This window comes from Somniosus microcephalus, chromosome 7 (assembly GCF_052327205.1).
Source record: "Somniosus microcephalus isolate GS21.2 chromosome 7, FLI_Smic_1.0, whole genome shotgun sequence".
NCBI classification, from domain to species: Eukaryota; Metazoa; Chordata; class Chondrichthyes; order Squaliformes; family Somniosidae; genus Somniosus; species Somniosus microcephalus.
Genome location: NC_140993.1, coordinates 26,333,041 through 26,351,715, shown reverse-complemented (window position 1 = coordinate 26,351,715; position 18,675 = coordinate 26,333,041). Strand labels below are relative to the sequence as shown.

The 18,675-nt window shown below is 44.1% G+C and overlaps 1 protein-coding gene across 5 annotated transcripts in view; it reads left to right on the top strand.

The window, feature by feature from the left end:
- Positions 1 to 18,675, top strand: part of LOC147114563 (tyrosine-protein phosphatase non-receptor type 2-like) — a 102,566-nt gene that overhangs the window by 83,557 nt on the left and 334 nt on the right. For 3 of the 5 annotated variants that reach the window (XM_085992307.1, XM_085992310.1, XM_085992308.1), the window contains one exon: positions 764 to 18,257. In XM_085992307.1, coding sequence (XP_085848433.1) covers positions 764 to 959 — 196 coding nt within the window. In that variant the 3' untranslated portion in view covers positions 960 to 18,257. Of the gene's footprint in view, positions 1 to 763; positions 18,258 to 18,675 lie in introns of those variants that run through there. The other 2 variants (XR_015078957.1, XM_085992309.1) reach the window with 2 other exon arrangements.

The following is an 18,675-nucleotide window of genomic DNA, read 5'->3' as shown; positions in this document are numbered from 1 at the left end:
GATTTACTCTTTGGAATCCACCCTGCTGCCAATGCAGGGAGGTAATGTTGTCTGCTCAGTGCTGCTGTACTTGACGTGACTGAGGTCAGGGTCTCAGTCGTAGGTGTGCCCATGTCCTAACTCGCACCAAGTCCCGTTCGCCCATCACCCCTGTGTTCGCTGACCTACATTGGCTCCCGGTTAAGCAGTGCCTCAATTTCAAAATTCTCATCCTTGTTTTCAAATCCCTCCATGTCCTCGCCACTCCCTATCTCTGTAATCTCCAGCTCCACAACCGCCCCCCCCCCCCCCCCCCAGATATCTACGCTCCTCTAACTTTGCCCTCTTGAACATCCCTGATTATAATCGCTCAACCTTTGGTGGCCGTGCCTTCTGTTGCCTGGGCCCTAAGCTCTGGAATTCCCTGCCTAAACCTGTCCGCCTCGCTACCCCTCTTTCCTCCTTTTAAGACGCTCTTTAAAACCTACCTCTTTGACCAAGCTTTTGGTCACCTGCCCTAATTTATCCTTATTGGATCGGTGTCAAGTTTTTTGGTCTTAAAATACTCCTGTACAATGGCTTGGGATGTTTTACTACGTTAAAGGCGCTATATAAATACAAGTTGTTGTGAGTCAGTGTCCCACAGAGCCACATGCTGCCCCTTTGTGCTGTATGCAAGAGAACTACACTAAATGGGTTTTTTATTTTTGGTTGAACAGTTCCAGTTGAGCTTGGTCATTTATCCTTGGCTTTCGATGCATCATTTTCCCGTTTGTCTTTTCAGTAACCTTCGAAAACGACTTCGCGAGGATAGGATCGCCAACACGGTGCAGAAGGTACAGCGAATGAAGCAGAAGCTAAGTGAAACTGAGATGAAGCGAAAAAGGTGGTTATATTGGAGACCTGTTCTCATTAACATTGCTGCAGTTGCTACTCTTGCAGTTGGAGCTGTTGTGTGCTGCTCCATGTACTTCCAATGATAAATTATGTAACTGTGCATTTAATGGTGTTCAGTGGCATATTGCATCCGAGGTGCAAGGTGCCGAGGAATCCTATCTCCCTGGCACAAGAACGAGCTGTTTTTTGAGGAATTGACAGGTCAGAGGAGGACGCACCTAGAGTGGAGGTACTGGGTTTCGCTCAAAAGTTTGCAACGCAGATTCTCAGGTTCTTATATTGGATAATTAAAACCACCAAACAGAGAAGAAAAAAAAAATCCTGTTGTAAATACATTATCAGACCTGTGCTGCAATAAACATTTAGTTAAAAATTGTGCTTCCATTAAAAGCAGTCTTTCTCCTGTTGTAGCTGGTGTTTTCCACGAGGAAGATGGCGTTTTATTTTTGCTGCATGGGTGGGACACCTGTACCTAGCAGCCTGGGCATCTGACAAAGCACATTTAATTTGGTGGGAAGGTTCGAGTGTTCATTCCCATAAATGTCAAACCAGCGAGCAGCAGAAAGCAAAACCATTAGCTGCCTTGCCACTGGGCCTCTTGCTTTATTGCTTTGGCCTGCTGCTGTTCTGAATTTCTTAAACTTTTTTTTTTCTCATCTTTCCAATCAGCAGAATTTGCTGTACACTTAAAGCATTTCTATAGATTAAAAGGAAAACACCTCAGGCTTAAAATATTCAATATTAGTTATTTTTAGATGATGTATTTTCCCTTTGTTTTTGTTTATAGGGCTGTGCACACAGAGTACAGGTGTTCACTTAGCAAAGGCATAGGAAGCCTTTTGGAAATACAATTTTTAATTTCTTATATAAAAAAAACAAACAGTGACTGAAGTATTTGTGGATTATTTTTTGGATCATTATGTATGTATAAAATGCTAGTTAACTCCTTAACCCATAGAGGTTTCCCAAAAGAAATGCGCTGTCCTTAACTTTCTGTAGCCAGGGCTTTCATTTTTCATGGATGTATGAAGTACGTTTTTCAATTTATGTATGAAAACTTAACAGTAACTTATTTTTAATTATTTAGTTGGCATTTCGATTCCATAGACATACTATCTATAATTAGAAATAACAACATCTTAGTTTTTCTTTTTTTAACAAAACACTGACCACATTGTAAAGATACTGATGTGTAAATGCTGGCAAGACATCCAAAGTTGCTTCTGTGGGTTAAAGAGTTGAGAAGTGTTTCCTGCTAGTGATGGTTAATGTGACTATCCTAAGATGAAATGGTGGAACAAGCTTATGTATTGGGTAGGGAAGGGGGCAATCTGTTGACGTTAACACCAACAGATCACATTTAAAATTTGTTACAGTTTTACATTCCAGTAAGACCAGTTGAATAAAATTTAGTCTGAGGAGTATTTCATTCTATTGTATCTTTGTACTGGAGACGACGCATCACATTATAAAATGAGGGGTTGTTGTAAACTTACTGGTCCAGGACCTGACGACGTAAATTGTGCAGACCTGCGCTCCAATGTACTCTTGCAATACTCTAACATTGCCGCAAGATATGATTAGTGAGCAATGTCACCCCCCCCCCCCCCCCCCCCGTAAGCTGCACTGACTTCCCCCCACCCCCCCCCCCCCCCCTCAATGCGCGGCCCATTCAAATTTCTGCGCATGCGCAGTATCTACAATGGAAAAGCCAGTGAGCGGCCCATACGGGACCCTCCAGATGACTGAGCATCTGTGCAGCTTAGCTGGAACACTGTTGGTGAGCTCTGTCAATGCATTAGCATTCTTTAGTGGTGGAAATCTGGTATTGCCCATTACAATTTCCTATTTATTATTGATGTGTCCAGTGGAGTTCAGACCATTTTTTGCGTGGCTCCATTTTTTTTTACAAAAAGAGAAAATTCCAGTTCTTGGACCAGTTATTTTTTTTCAATCCCATGGAGGGGGGGGGGGGGGAAGTTGTAAGCCTTGGGCTAAAAATGGAATGTATCAATAATTTATACTTGAGTAATAACTGACAACCATAAGCAATATGTAATGCATTAAGGATATCCAGTACTGTCGTTACAATTTTGTATTGAAGAGTAAAGGTTGCTTTCCCCCCCCCCCCCCCCGCCTCATTCCTGAATGTGACCGGAGGCACATTTGCAGGTAATACTTGCTTTCATGTACTGGATGTGCACTCGCTTCCTGTTCCTTTTCATGAACTCTTTAGTATGCATGTGAACTGTGGACATTTGATAGTTCCATTTCTCATTCTGTTTTTTCTTCTCGTGTAGGACTGATGTTGTAGTCCCATATATGAAGAATTTTCTATGTTCTAGGCATATTTTAGTACCATAAAAGCAATTGCATCTGAAAATTGTGTCAGTGTTGTTAAAATCTTTGATCCAGCTGACATGCATTTAGCGAGGTTCACTATTGTAGTTCTTGTCGAATTGGGGAAAAAATGGATAGATCAAATGGCAGAGAGCTTCTGCAGCTACACCACGGCCACAACGGTCTTCATTATTTTGATGATTTTATATGCACGGCTTTCACATTTTGGGTACTGTGACTGGTTTGAGCAAGAACTTGTAAAGTTTGACCTATCTGGGTTGAAACTGAATTAAATTGGCATATTTTTCAGAACCAGTTAGCTTAATCCACTAGTGAAGTGCAAAGCCATAGGTGAGGTTCCTTTTAACCACTGAAGTTGATTATTGGAAACAAACATCAGGTGAGGACTGGACCCGGTTTTTGTTGTAAATGGTCCAACAAAAAAACTCGCGACCTAAAGAACAGATGGTGGGCGGAGAACGCGCAGGAGATCCAGCAGCTAGCCGACAGCCACGACGTGTGTGGATTCTTTAGCGCAGTCAAGATCATCAACGGCCGAAGCACCCAAGGCTCTTCCCCACTGCGGGCCAAGAACGGAGAGGTACACATCAAGGACAGAGAGGCAGTCAGTGCCCGCTGGAAGGAGCACTTCGAAGATCTCCTTAACCACGACTCTGTCTTCGACACGAGTGTCCTCAACTCCATCCCACAGCACGCAACCCGCCACCACCTCGGCACAACCCCAGCCCGGCATGAGGTTGAAAAGGCCATCCGACAACTGAAGAACAACAAGGCCTCATGAGCAGATGGAATCCCCGCCGAGGCACTAAAACATGGCGGAGAAGCACTACTGGCGGGAATTCATGAACTCATTTCTCTTATCTGGAAGGAGGAGAGCATGCCAGGGGATCTCAGACGCTGTAATTGTGACCATCTTCAAGAAAGGTGACAAGTCCGATTGCGGTAATTACAGAGGAGTTTCCCTGCTGTCTGCCACAGGGAAAGTCATCGCAAGAATCCTCCTCAATCGCCTTCTCCCAGTGGCTGAAGAGCTCCTCCCAGAGTCGCAATGCGGATTCCGCCCACTAAAGGGCACAATGGACATGATCTTCACCGCACGTCAATTACAAGAGAAATGCAGGGAACAGCACCAACCGCTGTACATGGCCGCCTTTGATCTCACAAAGGCCTTCGACACTGTCAACCGTGAGGGATTAGGAGTAGTGTCCTCAAATTCGGCTGCCCTCAAAAGTTTGTCACTATCCTCCGCCTGCTTCACGACGACATGCAAGCCGTGATCCTGACTAACGGTTCCACCACAGACCCAATTCACGTACAAACTGGGGTCAAGCAAGGCTGTGTCATCGCACCAACGCTCTTCTCGATCTTCCTTGCAGCAATGCTCCATCTCACCCTCCGTAAGCTCCCCACTGGAGTGGAGCTAATTTACAGAACAAACTGGTAACTGTTCAACCTCTGTCGCCTCCAGTCCAGATCCAAGGTCGTCCCATCCTCTGTCGTCGAATGACAGTATGCAGACGACGCTTGCGTCAGCGCTCACTGAGGTCAAACTCCAAACCATCGTCAACACCTACACTGAAGTGTACGAGAGCATAGGCCTTACACTAAACATCCGTAAGACAAAGGTCCTCTACCAACCTGCCCCCGCCACACAGTACTGCCCCCCGATTATCAAAATCCATGTCGAGGCCTTGGACAACGTGGACCACTTTCCATACCTCGGGAGCCTACTGTCAACAAGGGCAGACGTCGACGACGAAGTCCAACACCACCGTCAGTGTGCCAGTGCAGCCTTCGGCCGCCTGAGGAAGAGAGTGTTTGAAGACCAGGACCTCAAACCCGGCACTAAGCTCATGGTCTACAGAGCAGCAGTGATAGCTGCCCTGCTGTATGCCACAGAGACATGGACCATGTAGAGCAGGCACCTCAAAGCACTGGAGAGGTACCACCAACGCTACCTCCGCAAGATCCTGCAAATCCATTGACAGGATAGGCACACCAACGTCCGTGTTCTTGCTCAGGCCAACATCCCCAGCATCAAAGCTTTGACCACGCTTGATCAGCTCCGATGGGTGGGTCACATTGTCCGCATGCCCGATACGAGACTCCCAAAACAAGCGCTCTACTCGGAGCTCCGGCATGGCAACCGAGCCCCAGGTGGGCAGAGGAAATGCTTCAAGGACACCCTCAAAGCCTCCTTGAAAAATTGTAACATCCCCACCGACACCTGGGAATCCATGGCCCAAGACCGCACAAAGTGGAGAAGCATCCGGGAAGGCGCTGAACACCTCGAGTCTCTTCGCCGGGAGCAAGCGCAGGCAGCGCAAGGAGCGCACATCAACCCAAGCACCCCACCCACCCACCCCTTCAACCACCATCTGCCCCACCTGTGACAGAAACTGTAGGTCCCGCATTGGACTCAGCAGTCACCTGCGAACTCACTTTTAATGTGGAAGCAAGTCATCCTCAGTTCCGAGGGACTGCCTAAGAAGAAGGAGGGGGAGAATAAAAATACTTGAAATAAAAATAAAACAAAAAGTGTATGAGAATGTAAGAATTTGGAGCAGGAGTAGGCCATACGGTCCCTTAAGCCTGCTCCGCCATTCAATAAGATCATGGCTGATCCTCGACCTCGCCTCCGCTTTCCCACCTGATCCCCATATCCCTCGATTCCTCCAGTGTTCAAAAATCTATCGATCTCAGCCTTGAATATACTCAACGACTGAGCATCCACAGCTCCTTGGGACAGAATTCCAGAGATTCACAACCCTCTAAGGGAAGAAATTCCTCCTCATCTCCATCTTAAAAGGCCGACCCCTTATCCTGAGACTATTCCCCCTCGTTCTAGACTCTCCAGCCAGGGGATACAACCTCTCCACATCTATCCTGTCAATCCCATTCAGAATCTTGTATGTTTCAATGAGTCAAGTAGTCTTATAGTTTCCCCTAAAAATGCTGGGGTGAAATACTTTTTCCTCCCACTTTCCTCATGGATAAAGCACCTGCTACCTTTTTTCCAGACTGCATGGTTGAGGTCAGGAGAATGGCAAGTGGAAAAACCGTAGGTATACTGATGTGGCATTATCATTCCTTGGTGCAGGATGCAGTAGCAAAAACTGTGTACATTCAACAAGCCTTCTACTGGGCAATCCCATCTCGGCAGCTGGGGAATTTAAATTCAGTTAATTAAATAAATCTGGAATAAAAAAGCAAGTATCCGTAATGGTGACCATGAAACTACCGGATTGTCGTAAAAACATATCTGGCTCACCAAGGCCCTTTAGGGAAGGAAATCTGCCATCCTTACCCGGTCTGGCCTATATGTGACTCCAGACTCACAGCAATGTGGTTGACTCTTAACTGCCCCTATGAAATGGCCTAGCAAGTCATTCAGTTGTATTCAAGAAAGCAGCTCACCACCACCTTCTCAAGGGCAATTAGGGATGGACAATAATGCTGGCTTTGCTCATGACACCCACATCCCGTGAATGAATTTAAAAAAAACTTTCCCTATTGTAATACTGTATCAAAAATGAGGGAAATCGTAGTGCATTTTTTCCAAATGGAACCAAAGTAATTACACTTCTAGGAAAAATAGCTGAAGTTTTAGTGGTATTATTGTAGCAATATGATTAGGTTGCTGTCAAAGATACAAGTTTGTGTATTCAGACAGTTTTCCTTAAAAACTTCAGCCACCTGATGGGAAGATGAAATGACGCACCCTTTAGGGAAGCTTTGGCCATTTTGTACATCGAAGGGTAAAATCTTTGGATAATTGCTCATAATCTGGAGGGGAGAGGGGAAGATGAGAACATGATTGGGGAAGGGAAATGAGGCCGGTGGTGATTCTTGAAATCTGCTTTCTAAGCATCTGGCCCATTTTAGCTGATTTGAGGTGTCACACAGCAAATCTTTGTTGCAGCCCCCCTTAAATTAAATTAAATTACATTGAATGGAAGGTAGACGGAAGGAAAGAGGTCTTGAAATCATAATGCTTTACCAAAGCTTCAGTGTTTTGCTACAGCTTGCTTTAACTCTTTCTTATTTCCCTCCACGTCCACAATTTCTCCCGAAACCTCTGACTTGGGCTGAGATGCACTTTGACAAGCCATAACTCTGTACTGTGAGGTCACGCATCAAATGTTAGCAGGTTGTTCAATGATGGATTGCATCCAAGCCTGATTCTGACCTCACCCAGCACCCGTATATGTCCATTTTCCAGTGGGAACTGTTTCGGAGTGATCGGAACAGAAATCCTGGTGGAGGATTTAGCTGTTAAGAACGCGCCATGAAATATTTGTTCTGTCCTCTTGAAATGAGCATTAGCCAGGCCAGTGTATTTAGTTAGTAGCAGACTTCTAATGGTAAATATATGACTGGACTGAACCAGTGGCTAATATCCAACACAAACTCACTCCTTTCGCTCGCCGCACTGGACTCTGAGACTCCGGACCCTTGAATTTTCAATCGTTCTTGTTTAACCACTGGCCGTTACTGCCAGCTCTAGGTAGGTGCGATTGGAAAATCGAGGCCAGAGGGTTTCTTCGGTAAGGATTTTACAAATCACCTTCAACGTAAAATTTCAAACTATATAAGACTAGCTGGGGAGCCCCGCGTTGCGAGGGCAATTTTGGGGCGCTTGGTCTCCCTGCCCCTGTGTGTGTCCCCCTCTCCCTGTCATGTCCTCTCCCTGTCCTATCCCTCCCTCCCCTCCCCTGTCTCCCTCCCTCCCCTCGCCCACCCGCTCCCCCACTCCCCTCTGTCCCTCTCTCCGGCCCCTCCCCCTGCCTAGCGCCTGAGGTCCGGAGCTGAGGTCCCCTGCGTATGGCGCGGCTGATGGACGGCAGTGTCCGAGAGTTAATTTATAAAGAAAAATTGGGCAAACGTTGACTTTTCAGCTATAAAAGAAAGTAACGGTGGGGAGCGCTTAGAGACATGTATCATAGTATGCCATGGAAGTAATGTAAAGACGCAGAGGTTCAAACTGGCGCATGGGAAATTAGGACTGATGCCAGGAACTTCTCCTTCATAATGAGTGATTAACACTGGAATGTGATTCATTGTAGGGCAGTGGAGGGAAGAGCTGGGGTAATTTAAAAAACAGTTGGATGCCGTCATGGGGGAACTCGAGATTGATGAGCTAAAATGGGCTGAACTTCTAATCTTGTGAATTCGCAGAAGGAAAACTAAATGCACATTTAAAATACACGTCAAACTTAACCCTTTAAAGAGCTTGGTTGTATTTTTGCACAGTGGTTGAAATATGCGAGTGATTACTTGTAGATTTGCAAGCAAATAAGAGTTCCGAAGATCAGCATAAGCGCCTTTTAAAATGAGATTTAGTGCCAAAATACTGCCTAGATATGTCCTAATGTGTAATTTCAAACCTTCTCGTTTAGCGAGCACTCGACTGTCGTGGCCCTCCCTAAGCCAATCCAATACTCGGGGGCCCAAAAAAGGAGGAAAAAAAGCGAGAAGTAGGAATGCATGATTTCTGCACAATGCAATTTTGTCAGTCAGTAATTACAATGCATTCTGATTTAAAAAATATATATATTACACTGTTGAGGCTCCCACATTTTTTTTAAAAATGGCCACTTGGTACCAAGGACGGGTGAGCTTTGAATCGTACCCAGCTAAAAGTCAGCGCCTTCAGATGAGAGCAGATAAGAATTCGTGGAGTATTTTTTATCGAACTAGACATTAGTATGTACTTTTTCCATCCCTTAATTTCTTCCATTGTTGATTTATATCCTATTTGGCATTATATCCCCAATCTAGAGATCATTGGTACCAGTGCAGCACACAGCTCACTATTGCTCGTCAATGTCCAGCTCATGTTGGCAGGCGCTGCCTCTAGTTGTTTTACTTCTGCAAGTTGTGCCCCATATTAATCCATGCAATCCTTCCTGCTCTTGCACTCCATTTAGTGATCTCTCAGCTCCCTTAAAGGCTTGTGAATAACAACTGCAGTATTGGACCTGAACATTGCTGTTTCTGACAACAAAGGCCAAACAGAATTGGTGCAAATCTATAATCGGTGTCATGAAAAGTAGTTGATGAATTTTAACACACACATGCAGAATAGGGGTCTCTAATATTTCTGTGTATCCCGTTAATATTTTTTGTATTAAACCTCACTTAGACACTTAAGTTGATCTTCTGAGCACTTAATAGTTTGCACATCTACAAATACTAGATGATCAGTACGCTTTTATAAGGGATACTTGCAAAAGCATCAAAATAATTACTACTGGTTTGAGCATTTTTTTGTAATTGTAGCAGATGTAAACTCTTAAATAATGTGCAATTTATTGTCTAAGCCATTGGAAAGAGGGAAAGGTACCTTTTTTAATGCACCCCTGAAAATAGTGTACTCCTTGCGGATTTGTGACCCATACTCTTACTTTGTTGAATGAAGTTAGATCATATTAAACTTTTTCTAACAAAAGAAATTACAGGAAACTCTCTCTTAACCGGCACTTAAATATCCGGAAATTTCTCTTAACCGGCAAAATTCAGAAGTAGGTTCAGGTAAGTTTTCTTATATATTAGTGGCCGTGTAACCGGGGTTCCTGGATCTGTGGCCGTGTAACCGGGGTTCCTGCACCTGTGGCCATGTATGGGGCTCTCGTGCCTTGGTAACTATACCTCTCTGTAATCCGGACTTTTTGATCAACCGGCACCATGTCGGTTCCGTCAGTGCTGGATAAAAAAGTTTCCTGTATATATTCAAACCTTTTCAGTCAAAGTGTGCTCTTCAGTTCTTTCTAAAAGAGTTGGGGCAACATTTTCTGTGTTGAAATATTAATGATTTGTTCAGCGTTACGCCACAGTGTAATATATTTACAAATAGTTCTCATTAACCTTGCCTAGAATACTTTAGGTTGTGATTTGTAAAGGTGGTAATCTAGATACCGCATACTTCAAACCATTTTGCAGGCTAGTGTGTAGTATTGTGGCTTGAAAGCCTATCACAGACACTGCATCTTAAACATTTTAATTTGAAGGTAAGGAACATGTAATTGAAGTGGTGATTATGGTATAGAAACATAGAAGATAGGAGCAGGAGTCAGCCATTTGGCCCCTCGAGCCTGCTCCGCCATTTAATGAGATCATGGCTGATCATCCAAACTCAGTACCCTGTCCCTGCCTTCTCCCCATATCCCTTGATCCCTTTAGCCTTAAGAAATATATCCAACTCCTTCTTGAATATATTTAATGAATTGGCCTCTACGCCTTCTGTGGTATAGAATTCCACATGTTCACCACTGTCTGGGTGAAGAAATTCCTCCTCATCTCTGTCCTAAATGGCTTACCCCTTACCCTTAGACTGTGACCCCTGGTTCTGGACTCCCCTGCCAGCGGGAACATCCTTCCTGCATCTAGTCTGTCTAGTCCTGTTAGAACTTTATAAGTTTCAATGAGATCCCCTCTCATTCTTCTAAACACCAGCGAGTATAAGCCCAATCGACCCAATCTCTCCTCATACGTTATTCCTGCCATCCCAGGCATCAGTCTGGTGAATCTTCGCTGCACTCCCTCCTATTGCCCTATTACAGCTAACCGCGCTCACCGTTATTTATGCACAAAGCGGACAACAACTTCGCAGTTAGACGCGAAAATCTGGAGGTTGCCGTCCGCGATGCATCACTCCTCCGTATGCTCTGCGAAAACGGCATCTCGCCACCTGGCTCCCCATTCAAATGTATTGAACGGTGTGAAGTTCCTGTACTTGCATGATAGATAGACTTGCCACAGAAAGTTAGAGCTTGTCCATTCCAGCCTAAGTGCCCTTTTAATGGTGTGACAAGTCTTAATTGCTGCCAGACAACCTCTCGAGCACTGAATATTAACTTTTACAAGTGTGGAGTCTCATTCCTTCAGCTTTTAATGTTGAAGATTTTAAAAAAATTAACATTTTCTCTCATTCTCTTTTATCTCGTTCTCTTAATCCAATCTTTCTTTCCCCCTCACTTTTGCTTTCTGTACCTGATTTGACATTGAATTCACGATTCTAACTTGCACTTCCTGGTTTAGACGCTGCGCTGCTCATTAACGATTCTTCAATCTGATTGGTTAAGGAGAGGCACGGTTTGCTTGGGCTGTTTGGACGTCCCGCTGATTGTAGCTTGCCGTGCGAAAACCACATAGAAAGTCTATGGGCAAGTGCAAGTCGTTAGCTGCTCACAGCAAAGTCTGACCCAATGTGTTTGAGGAGCAGATTCAGTGCGTTTGACCAACAGGTGCAGGCTCTGAGCGTAGAAACAGGAGGTTTCCACTCTCGGGGAAGAGCCTCAGAAATAAGTAACAAGTTAACTGGGTTAATAATTCATTTATAATTTCATAAATATTTTACTTAATTTCTTTCTTTTCAGTTTTCAGTGAATGTAACCCTAGTTTTGGCATCTGGTTTCCGTGGCAATGCTGCTGTATTTCTTCATGTTTTATTTCACCTTATTAGTCATATTAATTGTCAATATTTCCAGTTTCTCTCATTTGGAAATACTGCACTCATTTATTTCCTGTTCAGTCATTGTTAATATTGTGTAATAATGCACATGTTACATGTACGTATTCACGGTAAGTCTAACACTTTGTAGCAAGAGTTGTGTGAAAATTGCATCTACCTTGCAGCACTGTTTGCTGATGGCAGCCCAGATTTTAAGTGGCAGCGCTGCTATCTCTGGAGGTGTCAAGAGTCACCTAGAGAGATTCTGCTGGTTGATTCTTCTACATTGGCACTATCCACTTGTACAAGCCAGAATGTGGTTTTGTGATCACTGGCCTGTACAGACGTTAACCATCCCCACCTGCGAAAGTTATGGCAGCCAGAAATAAAGTTGCTAATTGTGACTTTCTTCAAGTGTCTGCCATGCATTTCAAAGCTTTTGGCATCTAAGTGTTCACGGAGCACCCTTAAATTTACGTGTCTGCATTCTACTTTAAATTTGGATTCTGAAGGTGCAAGAGAAACTTAAGTTTGAAATGAGGTGCAGCCTCTGTTCGCGTTCAGTGAGAACAGTGCTTTAGTTTCATTCAAATTTTAGAATGCTGCAATATTCATGAACTTGCTGTAATCGAGCTGTGCTGTATGTAGCAGAAGATAACAGAGCGTGTCTCTTCCCTACTGAAAGTAATAGTAATTGTATTTTCTAGACTCTCTTTTGTCTGTTTTTGCTTCACAACTCCTCTCACATCAGCATCCAAACATGAGATGAAGCCAACACATTTACTTTATCCTTTAAACAGCTGCACTGGTCAGCTGGTGGGAGACAGACTGGCCTGAAAGAGGTTATGACTCCTTAACTGTGAGTGATGACTCCCTAAACTGTACCAATAGTACGGAGATCTCATGAACTGTATAACACACATGGCGGTTCTGAGTAATATAGATGGGAGGTAACAGCATATTGAGCTCTGCTTGGAGCTCGTAAAAAAAAAAAAGTATTGCAACTTTATCAAATTGATTTATGATGTGAAACTTTAACAACATTGCAATGCTCAGTTATCTCGGGTACAACCAGAGCCGTGGGACCACCAGCAGCATCATAGAAGATAGGAGCAGGAGTAGGCCATTCGGCCCCTCGAGCCTGCTCCGCCATTCAATGAGATCATGGCTGATCATCCAAACTCAGTACCCTGTCCCTGCCTTCTCCCCATATCCCTTGATCCCTTTAGCCTTAAGAAATATATCTAACTCCTTCTTGAATATATTTAATGACTTGGCCTCCACTGCCTTCTGTGGTAGAGAATTCCACAGGTTCACCACTCTCTGGGTGAAGAAATTCCTCCTCCTCTCAGTCCTAAATGGCTTACCCCTTATCCTTAGACTGTGACCCCTGGTTCTGGACGCCCCCGCCATCAGGAACATCCTTCCTGCATCTAGTCTGTATAGTCCTGTTAAAATTTTATAAGTTTCAATGAGATCCCCTCTCATTCTTCTAAACTCCAGCGAGTATAAGCCCATTCGACCCAATCTCTCCTCATACGTCATTCCTGCCATCATTGAGCACACTATCGGGCAGTTGAAGCAAAGATTCAGGTTCCTGGGTAGGTCTGGGGGCTCCCTACAATACCCCCTCCAGAGAAAGTCTTCCGCATCGTTGTAGTGTGCTGCGTGTTCCACAACCTGGCAATCCAGAGATTGCACCTGTTGCCATCATCTGACGAGGAAGGCTTGGGTGTCGAAGAAGGAGGCCAGCACAGCGCAGCGTATTGCAGCCAGAGATCCCAGGGACCAGTTGATGGCACGACAGTTCCGGTGACCTGATCATTCCCTTCCCCATAAAATTTACACAAAAGACCCTCTATATTAACAGTCCTTGTTACATCTTTTACCATTCCCTTAATCCTGCATTAAAGAACATTGAAACCATTCAGCCAACTTTTACATGAATGACCTGCTGATGATGCAGACTCAGAAGCTGCTATGAAAAGACATTGCAGACCAAAGTGCCAAAGGTGATTAATGCCAAACACAATAATTGCCTTGAATTTATTTCTCACTCAAGTGTCAACCCATGGTGCCTTTCTGAAGGTTTTCTAACTTGACTACTCGTACCAGATTCTCTCCCTGTGGCATCAGCTAATCTGGTGGAAGCTTGCTATTGCTCATGTCGGGACCCTTGAGATGCTCGTGGCCAGTGACTTCCACGAGCTCGAGCCATCAAGGGCCCGGCTGCAGACTAGCTCTTCTGCTGTTACTGGGGCTGTCCGGTCCAACTGGCTTTCTGGCAGTATGGTAGGGGTGGTGCTGCTGAGGGAGTGGACATGCTGACATCTGGAGAGAAGGCAACGCGTGCCGCCACACTGCCAGTCCCATGGGGGCTGCAGCTCATTACTCCCACTGAACTGAGGGAGAGCAGACTAGGAGATGAGTGGTGCCTTGAAAACCCCATGTGGCCGATCAGTCCCTCCAAGTGGCGCACACGTTAGAGCCCCGAGTCTGGATGACAACCGTTTCAGCTTCCATCAAAGCCTGCTAAGGCTTGTAACAGACTCCTGGTGTGAGGGCCTGGCTGCAGCATCCCTGGAGGTGGCCACGAAGTCCAAGGTAGACTGTGGAGTGCCTTGCAACAGGACGACAAGCTGCAAGTGGACTGCTCTGTAAATTCAGCTACGGTGCAGAAACGCCATGGTAGGCCCTCCAATACCACATAGAATCACTTGCATGATGCAAGCCATTTTCTTTCCAAGGCTGGACCCTTGAAGTCAGCATCTCTGACCCGCTCAGCAGAGCTGGTTGATGACCTCGCCCTCCGGCCAGCCGTGTCCTGGGCTGTCTCTGCCACCGTAACCCACTCCTGCTCTCCAGTGCAGACTCCTCTAACTGACTGTCTAACCCACCTGGGCTGCCAGTCTCTCTGCTAGTATTCGGGAGGAATGAAGTGCACGACGGTGCATCTTCAGGAGGATTGTTCTCTTCTGTGGTGTCTTCGAGAGGGTCTTGCTCTGGCGAAGGATGTAGAGAAAAGGGAGAAACGTTAGCATGGTGCTGACAGGCTGGACAGTAGCAGATAACAGGCTTCACAATGCAGCCTGAAGTTGTCGTGCTGGCTGAATGTGTGATTGTTTTTTTTTGAGGTAGATAAAGTGGTACAAGTAATAGGCAGAGACCCTAATCAGATAAGCCACCAGCCTCGTCATCTCCAATGCACATCGCTCTTGAAGAGCCACTGGGTTTCAGAGATTCCTGCTCCATTAGACAAGGGCCATGTTGCTGCTTGGTGCTCTCCCAGTCTTACGCCTCTGCTTTTGTGTTGTGCGCTGTTTTGTCCTGCAGGAAGAGAGGGTGAGAGTTAATGAGCGGCTACTGAACAAGAAAGTGCACGTGTGGGGCTTCTGCATGTAGTGCATCTGCTGAGGGAGAAGAAGCAAGCAGGATGGGGGGGGGGGGTGTTGAATGGAAAGCAAGTGGCTGGGGTGTGAAGTGAGGAAGGACCCGTGAGAGGAGTTAATTGTTTTGCAATTGCTACCATGCGAGAACAGAATGCCGTTTGGTGGTTGCTATGAAGGGAGCAAGCAAGATGTGTGTGATTGGAATGAGAATGTGATGGTGTCATGTGCCCTTGTCATTGGTGGTGAAGGATGTAATGCAGGGGAGGACTGCTGCCAGGTGTTACTGAGAGAAATGGAGAAATGAAGAGTTGCACTCATCCTTGCTGCTTTTGTCAGGTCGCTGAAGCGGGTCCTACACTGAATCCAGGTCCTGGGGGTGATGCTCGGTGAGCTGACCATCTTTGGCACCTCCAGGTTCCGGTGTATGTATACCTTGGGAATCTTCGTCCCACATCTATCCCTCAACCAACAAGCAGATTAACTGTTCATTCACTCATTGTTGTGTTTGGAGCTTTGCTGTGTGCTAATTGGTTGCTGCATTTTCCGACCAAAAAACTATACTCGGAAAAAGTAATTCATTAACAGTGAACCACTTGAAGGAGTCCTGATGATGTAGAAGGCACTGTGTAAACACATTTCTCTTTCTCCTCTCTGTCAGTCTCTCTACTTCGCCCCCCCCCCCCTGCCACCCTCTCGCATGTGTCCATAATTAAAATGTTTATATTTTCTAAGCATCGGTGAACCACAGAAGATCATTAAAGGCTTTGTTTGCTTTCAAAGTTCAACTGTGATTTTGTAAGAATTAAAATCGGGATCCGTGTTATCAGTTAAAATGAGTACGTATATGTGTGTGTGTCTCTATCCCACTCGGATGAATAGCTTTCTGAAGACTATAGAGTGTATTTATAATTCACACAGCAACTAAAGCAATCGCAAATCAGTAGTCCATGTTTCTTTCTTCCATTCTTTCTCTCGTTTTCTCTCATGCACTCGCACACATTTTACCTGAATAAGACTTTTAAAGCAATCATAAATCAGTAGAAAGAAAGAATTGCATTTATATCGCGCCTTTCACAGCCTCAGGATGTCCCAAAGCGCTTTACAGCTAATGAAGTATGTTTTTCTCTCTTTCACTCACCTCCGTAATTTGATTTTGTTGTAATAGTTCCCTCTCATTCTCTTATCATTTGGCTAGCTTAAATGTTACAGCTGGTAAATTGTACAGGCTGTTCATGCCCAGACTGGAGATCCACCTTCAGCTACAGAGTCACCGATCCAGGCACAAATACCAAGTCCCGGCCATGGCCTTCAAGTTAAAAACTTGAAAGGTGTAAAAACATTTAATGGATAACTTCAATGTTATTGGCAAATATCTAATCATTTGAATTTTTGAAAGAGGAACAAATGGCAGATAATCACCAGCAAACACAATGGTAAAAGGTCGACAATGTTGAGAGGGGGTTTTGCTAATATAATGTTCACATGAAGATTTCCATTATAAATGTTGACATAGGCAGTTTTGATGTTAAATGTGATTACAAAAAGTGTGACTCACAGTAGCGAGGTCTGGACAGGACGTTTGTGTCAAATGCAAGAATTGTTAATATATAGTATTTGATTCCAGTTTTCACCCTGGAAGTAATTTCTAATTAAAATCAGGGTATAGAACTAAGGTTTTTAAAAATCCATGTAATTAATCAGGCTTCTTAGAAGCGCATTTAAAAACAAGATGTTTCATTTCAACTTCAGTCCCACTCTGAGAGGAAACAGTAGGAAAATTAAAACTTTTAAAACTATATTTTATCAGATTTGCATAGGGCATCACCCTAAATCTCATTGTGTGTGGTCTTAGTCCTAATATAGGGTTTCATTACATTTTGGAGAATAATACTTTGCAATGACATCAAAAAATATATATATAATGTAATTTTTCATATTTCATAGAATCATAGAAATTTACAGCACAGGAGGAGGCCATTCGGCCCATCGTGTCTGTGCCTGGTAAAGACTGATACCACAGTGTTAGAATATTTGAATTTAAGGCAGAACAATATAAAAATCTGTACAAACCTTTGTCCTCAGTGATGCATCACAGAAAAAAAGATTATTGCATTAGTTCTATCACTTGAATGTATCCACATGTGCACCTTTGAATACCTTTTAATAATTAAAAAATACGCAATTTGTTTTGCATGTTTTAGGTATGGTGTCAAAAAAAAATCATATGGATGATGTCAGGTAGTCAGTCCTTCACACACAAAAGTAATTAACACGTGGAACGTCTACAGGTTCTGGATAGGGTAGTACAGGCAAAAGTCCCGGAAGCATTTAACAAACGGTTGAAAGCTGTGATGGGGGAAGACTATTCTTTCTGGATGCCTAGGCCAAATGGCCATTCTTGTCCGCAGCTATCTTGTGATCTGAGGGATTTTTAGTTTTATTCATTCACGGGATGTGGATGTCACCAGCAAGGCCAGCATTTATTGCCCATCCCTAATTGCCCTTGAGAAGCCACTGCCTTGAATACAACTGAGTGGCTTGCTAGGCTATCTCAGAGGGGCAGTTAAGAGTCAACCACATTGCTGTGCGTCTGGAGTCACATATAGGCCAGACCGGGTAAGGACAGCAGATTTCCTTCCCTAAAGGACATTAGTGAACCAGATGGATTTTTATGACAATCCGCCATTACTGTTTTTATTCCAGATTTACTTAATTATTTTGAATTTAAATTCCCCAGCTGCTATGGTGGGATTGTGAATTCATGTCTCCGGATCATTAGTCCAGGCCTCTGGATTACTAGTCCAGTAACATAACCACTATGGTACCGTACCCCACTTGCCTCTGGTATAAAGCATAACCAGCTCATGAATTATCAGCTCAGTCTATTTAAGGGGTTAAAAAATGTTTCCCCATCTTCTACTGGTATGTTTTGAAGACTGGTAACTACCAGAAAATAGATTTATGCAAATATTTTAGATTGTCTTCACTGTAAAGCAAAGTCATTGTTTGGAAATTTACCTCCTAATACACCAATTTACTGTTTAATGTTTGCTCCCAGTTCTGTATTGTAAAGGCATATAATCAGAGGTAGTAAATCTCCTTTGTAACCGTGTACAAATGCCAATCATATTTAGGCTGTTTTCCTATATAAAGTATTAAAAATGATTTGAAATCCTTGGTTACTGTTCTACTTCTCTTTTATTAAAACGTTCTCACTGTTTTAAACATGCTTCAGGATCCAGAGAGTTGCATTCTAAGATGCAACGTGTTCATCACATTGGACAAGTGTTGCAGCCAAAATAAGAGGAAACCCTGAAATGGTTCGATATTTGCTCAGGCCCCATGGTCAGACTGATTCACTCTGTACGCATTGTTGAATTAGAGAAGTTAGCGTGAAATGAGAACAAATCCAAGCCTCATACAAATTTAGATTCATATGCTAGCAACTAACACAACAGCTCTTTTTAAATGATCTGGAAACTGAAGTTCTGCAAGTCAGCTGTTACAATCTCTGAGAGAACGTCATAAAGAACTTGAATTCAATAACTGATCTCCAGCCGCCATGAATATTATCCATTGGGTTCTTAATGACTATGC